The 12801-nt window shown below is 37.1% G+C and overlaps 1 protein-coding gene across 2 annotated transcripts in view; it reads right to left on the bottom strand.

Annotated features, from left to right (window-relative positions):
* Window positions 1–4486: 4486 nt before the first annotated feature.
* YWHAE (tyrosine 3-monooxygenase/tryptophan 5-monooxygenase activation protein epsilon) overlaps window positions 4487–12801 on the bottom strand; it is a 60382-nt gene continuing 52067 nt past the window's right edge. The window contains exons 5-7 of one of the 2 annotated variants that reach the window (XM_045984656.1): window positions 10271–10407; window positions 7276–7322; window positions 4487–5442 (exon numbers count right to left, since the gene is read on the bottom strand). In XM_045984656.1, the coding sequence (XP_045840612.1) occupies window positions 7315–7322; window positions 10271–10407 (145 nt within the window). In that variant the 3' untranslated portion in view covers window positions 4487–5442; window positions 7276–7314. The remainder of the gene's footprint in view (window positions 5443–7275; window positions 7323–10270; window positions 10408–12801) is intronic. The other variant, XM_045984655.1, reaches the window with a different exon arrangement.

Below are 12801 nucleotides of genomic sequence, written 5' to 3' on the forward strand. Positions count from 1 at the left end.
CAGAAAAATAAAACATTAATGATCTTGGGGCTCTACAAATATTTCTTAAATATATAAAACACTTACCTTGAAAGAAAATATGGATAAATTAGGCTACATTAAAATTAAGATGTTTGTCAAGACACCAAGATAATGAAAAAGCAGGACACAGAAATACAGGACTGCAGTAACAACTCCAAAAACATTCTCTACGCCTAATATGTAAAGATTTCCTACAAATCAGTAAGAAAATGACAACTCAACAGAAAAACAGGCAAAAGTGGGTATTTAACAAAAGAGGATATCCAAACGTCCAGAAGACATATTTTGGTGTTCAGTCTCTTTAGTCATCAGGAAAATGCCAATCAAATCCAGGATGAGATTCCACAACATACACACCAGAAGCCTGCAACTAAATGCCAGTGAGGATGTACAGCAACTAAGACTCACATACATTGCCAGCAGGACTGCAAAACAGCACAACCACTTTGGAAAACTGTCTTGCAATTATCTATGAAAGCTGAACATACATATCCCCCACAACCATTCTCAGGTATATACGCAACACTGATGCATATATGTATATACCAAAAGTTATGTACCAGAATGTCCATATATCATTACTGGTAACCTCCCAAAATGGAAAATAATCCAGTGTCCATCCAGGGAGTACACAGCGGTATACTAATAGAACAGAATGTTATATAGCCGTGAAAACACTATTATAGGCAACAACATGGAGGGACAGCACATAATATTGAGGGGGGGAAATGCTGTATGATTCCTTTTATATCAAGTTCAAAAAAGGCAAAACTAACTGACGGTAACGATCAGGAGACTAGTTTCAGTTGCAGGAATAAGGGGGTAATTACAGACTGACAAAGGGGCATGAGAGAGTCTTCTAGGATGCTGGTCTTGTTCTAGATCTTGATATGAGTGATGCTTGAACAGTGTATTCCCTTTGTGGGAATTTACTTAGCTGTATGCTTCTCAAGTATTTTCTTTATACTTGAATATGAAACTTAAAGGAATGCCAAAAATGACGTTTCTCTACATCCTCACCAACAGATTATTCTATAAATCTTATCTTTGCCAATTAACAATTATAATCTTTACCTAGGCAAAATTAGTATCTCCTGAATGTTCTGGCTTACATCTTAATGAGCAACAAGGCTTAGTGGGGAAAAAATGCTCTTTAGTTCCTAGAATTCCATTAAAAGCAAATTCTGAGGGAACTTTGCAGTTATGGTGGCCTGATATCACGGCTACAAATGTGCTATTAATAGTAAAGAAGCCGTAGGTGCTATAATAAGCCCTATCCCAAACCTAGAACCGCCAGGAATTAAACTGGAAAAGAAAGTGTCTGGGGGAAGACTTAGAAACAAGCACTATACAACGGAAGCACGAATACCAGGAGTTTCAGCGTAACAGGAAGATTGGTCAGTTGCAGCTTTAGAAGTAGCCCCTGGATAGGATTCATACTGCCCAGGTTGTGCAAGGACACACTCTTACTTCAATTATTAAAGAAGTAAATGTTCAAAACACAATGCACTCTTTAAGAAAAACAATTTTCAGCCCTCCCTTACACATAATAGAATGCCAATCTAGTGTTTCCCCAAAGTGGTATAACGGAGACAGTACAGGGCCCATTTCCTAACATGCATATTACAGCTTTTGAAAAGGATGTATCAATCTACAATTGTATCGATTGTAAGATGATCTCAGAAATGTATTTTTTAAAGTCACTTTAGAGGAAACATTTCAATGAAACATTAAGAGTTTTGATAAAGAGCAAAAAGAACGGCTTAATGGTTAAGAACATGGGCTCTGTAGTCATACAAACCCAACTCTGAATCCTGTTTGAACTACTTTGAACTGTTTAAACTAGCTGTGTGGCTTTGGCCAAGTTCAACTTTTCAGTTTTCCTACTTGCAAAATCCAGGTGGCAACTCATTGAACTATTGAATATTCATGTGCTAGTTTACAGACACTGCTTAGTAACAAGCACAGTGCTGGGGCACCTGGGTGGCTCAGCTAGTTAAGCCCCTGACTATGGCTCAGGTCATGGTCTCAGGACCCTGGAATCAAGTCCCATTTCTGGCTCCATGCTCAGTGGGGAGTCTGCCTGTCCCATCCCTCTGCCCCCCCCCATACTTGTACTCTCTAGTAACAATCTTTAAAACTAAAAAAATAAGCACAGTGCCTGGTACACAGCCAATACTGAATGCTGAATATTAGTTGTTCTATCAAATACAGGATTAGTAACTCAACTGATACACAAAACAAGGTTTGATTTTGCTTAGCCGATTGGATCCAGAATCACTTCCTCTAAAAGCTCACAATTCCTTTAATGACCTGTCCTACAAGTTCACCAGTGACCCCTATTACTTGTTACAACATTCAAAACAAAGCAAGATTCATCTTCAAAATGCCATCTCAGCATGCTCACTCTCCTACTGTCCTAGGAGTAACAGCAAAGCAGCTGATTTGGGATCTTACTAAACTCTCATGTGGCATTTCCCCAAGGCAGAAGTCAAGTTAGATGTTCACATTTATTCCATCAAATTCCCCTTAAAAATAATCTTAAAGTTCATTCTCATCTTCCTTGAAGCAGCAGCAAAACCTACCTTTGGGTATGTTTTTCTGGCCACCAGTTCTAGAACCCAGGTGAGTCACAGACACATTTATTGGCGCTTCCAGCATTTTAAAAAACCTTTGGGTTTAAAACATTTTTTTCACAGCAAACACTATTACAACAAACATACATTGTATCCAAATTGTAATGTTAACTCGAGTTTCTACTGAAACCAACTGATCCTCAAGCACTAAATGGAGCTGAAACAACTCCACCTTTTCAGACCACAGATAGAATCGGGAGGGACAGTTCTTACAGGGCTGTCACCTTTCTGCAGTCTTCTGGTTGCCTGTCTTCCATATTCTACAGGGATCTAAAGACCTGTACCAGTCACAATACTTCCCCAAGTGCCTTTAATGGCTTCTTTGGGTGGCAAGTTCTTCTCTCTCCAAGATTGCCACATTCTTGAGCATGCTCATGGGTCCTGAGTTTGCTAATATTAAGTCCATCCACAGAGCCAACTAGAGACCCCTTTCACTAAACACACGCCTGTAACTTGACAGAAATCATCTCCACAAGCCAGACTATTCTGTAAAAACATCACCTACGTATTTGACTCTTCAAGTCCAGGCACGTGTGCATTTGTGTTTAGTATGGGAGATTACAAAACCCTGAGTCCCCTTATCTTTAAAAATCTGATCAAATTTTAAGAATTCCTTCAGTTTTGGACCTTGATGCAGCACACTTTTGGCCACCTGACTGCTGGAAAAAGAACCAATCAACCTGAAAACCTCTTGGACATAGCTCCACATCTCCACAGCTATCTAATGGAATAGCAATAAAAAAAAAACACAAAAAAACCTTGTTTATCCTAATTACGGGCATACATATATATTTTAATAAAATAAAAACTACTAGGGGAAAAAAAGATAAAAACTACTAGGACACATCACTCTTCTGCTAATTTCCTAAGTCTTCACTACTGAGAATTAAGTCAGAGTATATTTTTGGTGTCAACATCTCATTTAGCAATGAGTCAAGTGTGGTGATAGAGCGGATACTCTCAGACACTGCTGACGGGGCTGGGGGGTGGGGGCACTCTAAAAGTGGAACCACCCCTTTGGAAGGAAATGGGCAGTATTTATCAGTTGAAAAGTATGTTCTCTCCCACAGGACATCTAGAAATGCAAATAATTAAGTGGAGACACTTACAAAGGTATTTAATGCAGCACCATAATTTATAATAGCAAGTCTGGAAATAATCTGAATGTTCAAAAGGAGTCAACTGGTTAAAAAAAAAAAAAACCAGGAGTCCATCCATATTAGTCAAATTAGACCTAAATGCCTGATACAGGATGGTGATTAAATACCTATACACACTGATGTAGACTATTTCTTGAAAAAACTATTTAACAATGAGTAAGGGGGGTGGCTACATAGTTCTACCATGTGTACATGTACTACTGAGAATGGATGTTAATTATTTTCTGTTCCTGCCACTGACCTTTAGAAGTGGTAGTGGGGGTTAATTTTATTCCGGCCTAAGGAAGATTATTCTGACACATTCAGCCTTATTTGGTTGTACAACCCAAATTCCATGCTAAAAAATGATACATAATTACACTTTGTGTGAGTATGAGTTTGTACTTTAATGATTAAAATAAATACCGTGTTGCTACCTGCTTAAGAAAGATAGGATGGGGAATGAATTGACTTGGGTGTTCTTACTCAGTGTTCTTCAACAACCAGGTTACCAGCAAAGAAAAAGGTTTAGAAAAAAACCTTTTTTTCTAAAAATACGTATCATCTTTGGGAAACACAAGTGATCTGTGGAAGAAAGGGGGCGGAATTTTCCACATTTAGGCAAACAATACTTTCAAAGTGTTTGGACTAGAGTTTATTTTAGAAAGATAAAGGATTGAGGCGCAATAATATTTGGCATTTTTAATTTAGGTTTGTTTTATTTAAGTTTAATGTTAATTCCATGCTGTGTTTCAGTAAGAACAATACAGATTCTGTATCTGTGGCTCCAGTCAGATATCCAGTAGTACAAATTAGCTTCAAGTTACACATACTGAACAAAAGAGGTTGAGCGAGCGAAGGGGGGGGGGGGGGGCAAAGGGAAAGGGAAGGAGAAGAAACAAAGAATTGAACACGCATGCAGGCTTTTCCATACCACCTTCAATGCTAACCTGCTTTAGAGGGAGAGTATAAGTAGGCAAGAATGAGCAGCCACGGATTGTTGAACTGTTACCAGCACCATGCTTTTCAGCAATGTTTCAGCAGAGTTTGAAACACTTTTTACAGCAAAACCATTACAACTCTCCAAACAATCTTTAACCACTTCAAGCTAACACCTAATTAATTTTAAACATTGGTATAAAATTCAATTTAAACAATTAGAAAAAGGAAAAATGATACCACAATGCCTGTATAGTGTGATTAACCTCTCTCTTAGATGCTTGCATCACCTAGAAGTCTCATGGCTTTCAAATGTAATTTCCATTTCTAATGGTGATCTTGCCACATCTGGCAGGAGACAATACAGTAATGCTGAAAAAGCCTCTATGCAGTCCTGTTAGTGTCTTAAAGAACCTAAAAGCTGGGACCAGTAAAATCCACAGAAATTCACTCTTGCCTTTAAGAACTTTTGAAAACTGTTTAAAAAAAAAAAAAAAAAAAAAAAAAAACCAACAGGGCAGGAACCTAAATTCTGAGACCAAATGTGAAAGTCAGATTTGGTGGTTCTCAGTGACAATGGGGGAATTTCCAATGGGAGTGGGATGGGAAGGAGTGGGGTAGTCAGAGATGGTTTCTCTTGTTGGCTTTTATGTCTCACTGATTTTCATCTTCCACATCCTGCAGCGCTTCTTTATTCTGCTCTTCACCTGCAAAGAAGAACGAGTTAATTATTTTACACTGACTAAATTAGACTGTTGAAGTAACAAAGAAAGGTATCATTCCAAGCACAGATGCCTTACATTTGCTACAAGTGATACTAAACACAGACAGCCAAAGGACTTCTACCATCCTTGACACCTGAGATGCCTAAGCCAAGAAGTGCTGCTGGATCAAGGTCCTGAATGGTCAATAGTCAGGATGAAAAAAAACCAATGCACAGTAAAACTATTTTTATGCTAAATAAGCTCTTAAAAGTAGACAGCCAAGGTAACCATATTGTTAAATGACTTTCAAGCTTTCATGTATATCTTGGGTCAAAATACTCTTTCTCAATAACCTCACCTCTTTAAGAATCAAGGGTACTTAGGTTTTTTTTGTAAAATCTACCCACAAGCTCCATGTGAAATGCTTCAGTAGAGAAATGAGTATTAACATGCTCCAAAGAAGTTCTACAATTTTAGAGGGAGGGTTCTGCTTTTTAAATGAGTTTACATTTTGTATCTTAGCCAGTCACACCAAACCATAAACCAAGTTTCTTACTCCAGAGTGAAAGAGCACGCTCAAAGTAAACCAGACCGCTGAGGTTATTAAAGAAGGGCATTTGGACCAGTTCTCTCATGCCGTTTTTCTTTTCCCTTAAAACATGATGATTGGCCCGGGGAATCTGAACTGCACTATGACATGCAACAGAAAGCCAGCCTATTCACTAGAGAATCATCTACCTATTAATAAGCATTAAATAAGTCAGCCATAATAATAAAGAAAGCATGCAGGCTTTTGCTAAAAAATAACGAAAGAGGTAAAAGTTACATTTTTTTGTGCTTTAACAAATCACTACAATTCCTACATAGTTAACAGTTTGAATCAAAATAAATAGTTAACTAATCCAACAATCATGTCAGTTCTGACAATCCATCCACTGATATTGCCTGTTAATTAGAATGGACAAATGACACTAAGACTGGGTGCCTACCAACATAAAGCATTTAACCTGAGGAGTGCTTTTTAAGCAGTCTGAAAGACCTTGATATGATTAAAACAATGCTGTTACAGCAACAAGGATTAGGTAAGCATAGTTTTAGACACTTTAAATTTTCTTCTGACCTAAATGTTTGGTACTGAAATGTGACTCTTTAAAAAGTTCTTAAAGTGGGGTGCCTGGGTGGCTCAGTGGGTTAGGCCTCTGCCTTTGGCTCAGGCCATGATCTCAGGGTCTTCGGATCTAGTCCTGCATCAGGCTCTCTGCTCAGCAGGGAGCCTGCTTCCCCCTCTCTCTCTGCCTGCCTGTCTGCCGACTTGTGATCTCTGTCTGTGTCAAATAAATAAATAAAATCTTTAAAAAAAAAAAAGTTCTTAAGGCACATAAAGACTTTCGACTCATATATATATAGAAAAAGACATGCAAAGACAGACCAAAAAAACCATTTACAGAGGAAAGAAATGATGCACCACCCAATGATTCCCCAAATAATGTATTCAAACTCAGGAAATGACAGGAACATTCACGCTCATTTTTAACAGCAATACACTGCCAAAATATGGTTAACAAACAACAACAGAGCACACTCTAATTCACTTATAAGCAACCATTAGATCTGCCAAAAGTTCCAAGTAACTTTGGCATAGAATACTGTCAGATGAGTCACACCCAACCAGAGGTAGACAGGGGTAGCAGATCATAAATGTCTTAGAAAGTTTCACATCCTAAAATGTAGAACAGGCAGTTTTTGTAAGCAAAAGGGATGATGATATATGCAGGCATGATTAGTGAAGAACCAAAACGAAAAAGCAGAATTCGCTGTGCCATGATAATGACTTACAAAGTAGAGTTTTTAGGAAAGGAAGAGTTGGATTATCCTTTAGGAATCTATATTGCAAGGAAAAAGGGAGGGAGAACAATCATATGAAAGCAACATTACAAGAAAAACAAACCGAGAGAGCAGGACGAAAGAAAACATCAATGATTTAGGAGAGTCAGATTTGGGTCTTTTTACTTTGTATACACTTCACTCTACAAAGTATCTGTTTCTTTTACCTTTAAAAGGATGAAATAATATCCTCTTAAAAGGTATACAGAAGAGGGGGCGTTTCTTTGGAAAGGTATTTCTTTGCCCACTGTTTCCTGATTTGGGGGGAAGAAGGGGATAGGAAGAGAACACACATTTCCTTTCTATGGACTTGTTTACAAAATAGTCCTCTGAAAATAGGTTAAGAGAAAAGGACTGAAATCACTTGATGAGAAAAAGTGGTAATGTTTTTTAAAGATGTTCCAACACAGACAGAAGTGAACATATTCTGCAGTTTAAAAAAAAAAAAGAACATGAAAACATCTCAGTAAAAGCTCGGGAATCGCATACACATTTCTTCCTTTAGAAACCCTTAATTCAAGTGTTTTTTTTTTTAAACACCATTTTCCATAATAAAATTTAAAAAGGAGAAAACTATCTAAATAATGCTCAACTAAATCCAATATCCTGGGAAACTGCCAATTCCATGACTTCAATTTTGCACAGATTCTAAGTCACAAAACCAAAGTTAATAAAAGATGTAATACTATACTTTTTAGGAAAAATGGCAAATAAATGACTAGTACCCACAACAATTTATAAATTCAGATAATTTGTTAATTTTACTAAAATGTCCAAAGACTACTTGAATTTTTCATTGTTAAACTTGTTTATTTCAAATATTTTATCGCCAAAGCTCTTAAATGAAAATTAGTCTGTTTCAAACAAATTTAATGAACTGTCTGTTACAGTGGTAAGAACTGAAGCAAGTGGATTTTACTAGATTTAAATAAAACTGTCTTACGATTAAAGAAAAATCTATGTAATAAAACTCCTCTGGTACAAAGAACCTTTGCAACTATGTAAAGTAGTTTCAAGAAAATATCCTATTGAAGAAGGCAATCTATTTCATAAAATGTTTGATAACCAAAAAAAAAAAAAAGGGAATAATCTTTGGTTCTATGTAAAAACAAAATGATATACAGTTTACTTTAATTACTGGTTACCAGTGATAAATAAGAATAGCATTAGGAAGTATAAAATAGATTTCCATTTAATTTTATTATCTAGCAAGCTTAGTTATAAAAGTTGGAATGAACTGTCCCCCCCAAGAAAAAAAAAAAGGCAGGGTTGCAACCCAGTTCATCATCTTTATTATTTCACCCTCAGAAAAATGCCCCCAGAGGTCAGAGGGGTATATACCTTACTTAGGTCAATACTGCTTACCAAACTCTCCACATGTTTTCCTTTTATTCCCTCAAACAGGCAGAGAGATATTAGTCTTCTCTGAGCTGAGGGTGACTATGAAGAGTCCATAGCTGTTTGGCCATTCTTCTGAGTAGTTATTGTTTAGAATACAACAGAATGTTAAAGCTGGAAGTAACCTCAAGTCATTAGTTCAGAGATAGTAAATTGGTTTTAAAAGTCCCACAGACTGGCAGTGGTTGCCTGAAGTGCTGTGTTGGAAAGTAATCTGTGGCTCCACCTGGCTTTGTTCGGTAAGTGTGCAAGTAGGTCTCATATGCCACATATCTTAAGCCAACCCTAGTCAAGTATCTAAATATTTCATAAAGCTAGTTAGCTTTAAAGCTGAGTCACCTAATTCTCACTTCAGTACCTAAGGAAGTCTAAAATCGAGTCGAGATCCTTCCAGAGTAAGGAAACTTACAATATACATGCCCAGAAAACATTTTCAGATGAACATTTAAGTATAATGCTTCCAAAGACAGTCCAGCATGCTGGCTTAACCAACACACATAGCCTCAAGCAATGCAACATGTGCTTCAGTCTGGGTAATACACTCTTAAAGGGGGGTGTCTTGGTGGCTCAGTGGGTTAAAGCCTCTGCCTTCAGCTCAGGTCATGATCCCAGGGTCCTGGGATAGAGCCCCGCATCGGGCTCTCGGCTCGGCAGGGAGCCTGCTTCCCTTCTTCTCTCTCTGCCTACTTGTGATCTCTGTCAAATAAATAAAATCTTAAAAAAAAAAAAAAAACAAAACTCTTAAAGGTTCTGCAACTAAAATTGACAAACCTTTTGTTTCCACTTCCCATACCACCACCAACTGTAAAGCTAGCTCATAAAACTGTTATGTCACTCTACAATGATCTATCATAGATAAAAAGGATTCTCTGGAAAAAGCATAATAAAATCTCCTTTAAAAATCAACAATTATGACAAATTTGGGCATTTAAAATAAGTATTAACCCCCATCACAAGACTAAGCTTTGTAAAATACTACTTATATTTAAAAATAAACAACAACAGGGCCTATACCAGACCTCTTAAATAAGGACGAAGAGCAGGACATTCCATTTGCTCTATAAAATCCAAACACAAAAAATTTAAAGATTTCCACAGAGAAGCTGATTCATAAATATTTACTGACACCATCTAGTTTTAACCTGAGGATACCAGTCACCCAAAGCAGTGATCATGACATGCAATTACGTAGATCCCTAAAATTTAATCTGAGAAAGATAAAATGAGATGGTTCCTGCCTACAACTTTCAAAACAGTGAGAGAAGCAAACTAAGTTTAGCAAACATTAGAGACAAAAATTTTTTAAATCTTCAAATATTAAAAAGAGAGTCCCCTTTCCAAACAAGCCTTTTACATTATCATTGCACAGCCCCAAACGGAAAACTATATTTTGAGATCATCTGCTGTAAAGGCATTAATTAAAATTTGATAGTCTGGAGGATAGGCTGAGTCTAAACTATAGCCTAATATGAAGAAATACCAAGGAAATCCTAAAAGTAAAAAGACCCAACAACTGAAAGAGATGCATTTAACATCCAAGTTTCCTTACCATCACCCTGCATGTCTGAAGTCCATAGTGTCAGATTATCACGTAACAACTGCATGATAAGTGTAGAGTCCTTATAGCTTTCTTCACTCAGGGTATCCAGTTCTGCAATTGCATCATCAAAAGCTGCTTTTGCCAACCTAAAAATATTTACATAAATGTATTACAAAAATAAGCCCTTTAAAAACAGAAATGACATGTTAGAAATCAATCTTTTTCTTAAGTTATCCTGTTGTATGTTAATAGTGACACTGAGAAAAAAAAATAGTGACACTGAGTATCTTGGCTTTAAATACTGAAATAAAGGAAAAACAGATACAACTTATGAAAACTAATTTTGTAATCTAGCAAATTTGGAGGCAATAAAATTTTTGGAGCACCACTACTACTACTACATTTTTTTTTTTTTTTAAACAAACACTCCCAATGTGGAGCTCAAACTCATGACCTCAAGATCAAGAGTTACATACTCTACCAACTGACCCAGCCAAGCACCCTAGAGCACCATTTCACCACTTCTTTTGACAAGCCTATCAGTAAACAGAATACACAGACCAAATTCTATCCTGAACCACCACCAAAATATATGCATAATAAAAATACTACCGAGTTCTAGTCAACAGCTCACTTATTTAATAAAATTTCAAGGTAAAAAGATGAAATGTTGAACAGCTCAGTTTAATTCCAAAGACTTTAATGCTAACAGAATTTTAAAAAGGTGGTGGGGGGGGTAAAACCCACAGAAATGTGGTATATAAACCATTTTACTAGAATTTAAAAGAAACAAAATCAGCATTTACTGGGTATGGTGCATGATGTACACCAAGTGATGCAGGACACTAGTGGAGAAACAGAAGAAAGGAAAGAAACACTCTCAGTCCACAATGAACATCTAGGAATAGAGGACTGATACACAAAACTATTATAAACAAGTATGAAGTGCTACTCTGGAGAAAGTACTTAAGAAACCCTAGAGAATCAGCAAATCAGGAAGTCAAATATGAACTCATCCAAAAGGGAAGGAGTAGACCATGAATGGAATGCTAAAAATTAAAGTAAATGCATAGGGGCGCCTGGATGGCACAGTTGGTTAAAGCGTCTGCCTTTGGCTCAGGTCATGATCCCAGAGTCTTAGGATCCATCCCCCCATCGGGCTCCCTGCTCAGTGAGGACCCTGCTTCTCCCTCTTTCTCTACTGCTCACCCTGCTTATGTTCTGTCAAATAAATAAATTAAATTTTTTAAAAAATAAGTAAGTAAAGCAAATGCTTAAGAGCAAAGGCATGGAGAAGACTTAAAGTGATGGAGAACTACACTGGAGAATGACAATGAAAGATCCAATCAATACTATTAGCCAAACAGATAGCTATGACTTCTTCAATTAAGACCTGTATCTCTTTGGACAAACTCAACTATGAATTTAGAATGTTTTTAGATGAATAAATAATGGTTTGTATTCAAATGAATACACCTCATATGAGGAAAATCTCTTTCATGGAGTATCTGGCTCCTATATACTCAAGAAGACTATATACATTATTCCAATTATATGAGGACACTAAAACAGGCAAATTCACAAAGACCGAAAGTAGAGATTAGTGGGGGCAGGGGAGGGGAGATCTAAAGAATTACTGGGTAGTTTGCTTCAGGTGATGAAAAAGTTTTAGAAATACCTTCATGGTGGCAATTACACAATACTGTGGGTATATTCAATGCCATTCAACTGTACAACTTAAAAATGGTTAGAATGAGGGTTGCCTGGGTGGCTCAGTTAAACCGATTTCTGTCAACTGAGCCGATTTTTTATTTCAGCTCAGGTCATGATCAGGGTCTTGGGATCAAGTCCCACGTCCAACTCTACACTCAGCAGGGAGTCTGCTAGATTCTCTCCCTCTGTCCCCCCATTTACTCACTCTATAATAAATCCTTTTTAGAAAGGGTTAGAATGATAAACCTCGTTATATTTTACAATAATTTTTTTCAAGTAAAAAGCTATGTACATAAAGCTATCCTTTAAAATTTCTATCTGGGGGCGCCTGGGTGGCTCAGTGGGTTAAAGCCTCTGCCTTCGGCTCAGGTCATGATCCTGGGGTCCTGGGATCGGGCCCCACATTGGGCTCTCTGCTCCGCAGGGAGCCTGCTTCCTCCTCTCTCTCTGCCTGCCTCTCTGCCTCTTTGTGATTTCTCTCTGTCAAATAAATAAAATATTTAAAAAAATAAAAAAAATAAAATTTCTATCTGTATCCAAAAACTGGGAATAACCTAAAATATACATGGGGGAATCAACATACAAAGATGGAGAACTGCTCATATTAAAATAGAAAACCTTAAAATATGTACACTAAGAGCCTAACTATATGAACATGCCTATAAAGACTAAAAGCTAATATTTTTTTAAAAAGTCTATTGTAATTTCACTCTCCCACTAACAACTTTAAAATTCAACCTACCAACAAAAATTTCCCCGTCAACATAATCCAAAACTGCTATCCTAGTGAACTGAGACAGGGTTGGTCTTAAAATCATCCAAAGCAG

This window comes from Meles meles, chromosome 18 (assembly GCF_922984935.1).
Source record: "Meles meles chromosome 18, mMelMel3.1 paternal haplotype, whole genome shotgun sequence".
NCBI lineage: Eukaryota > Metazoa > Chordata > Mammalia > Carnivora > Mustelidae > Meles > Meles meles.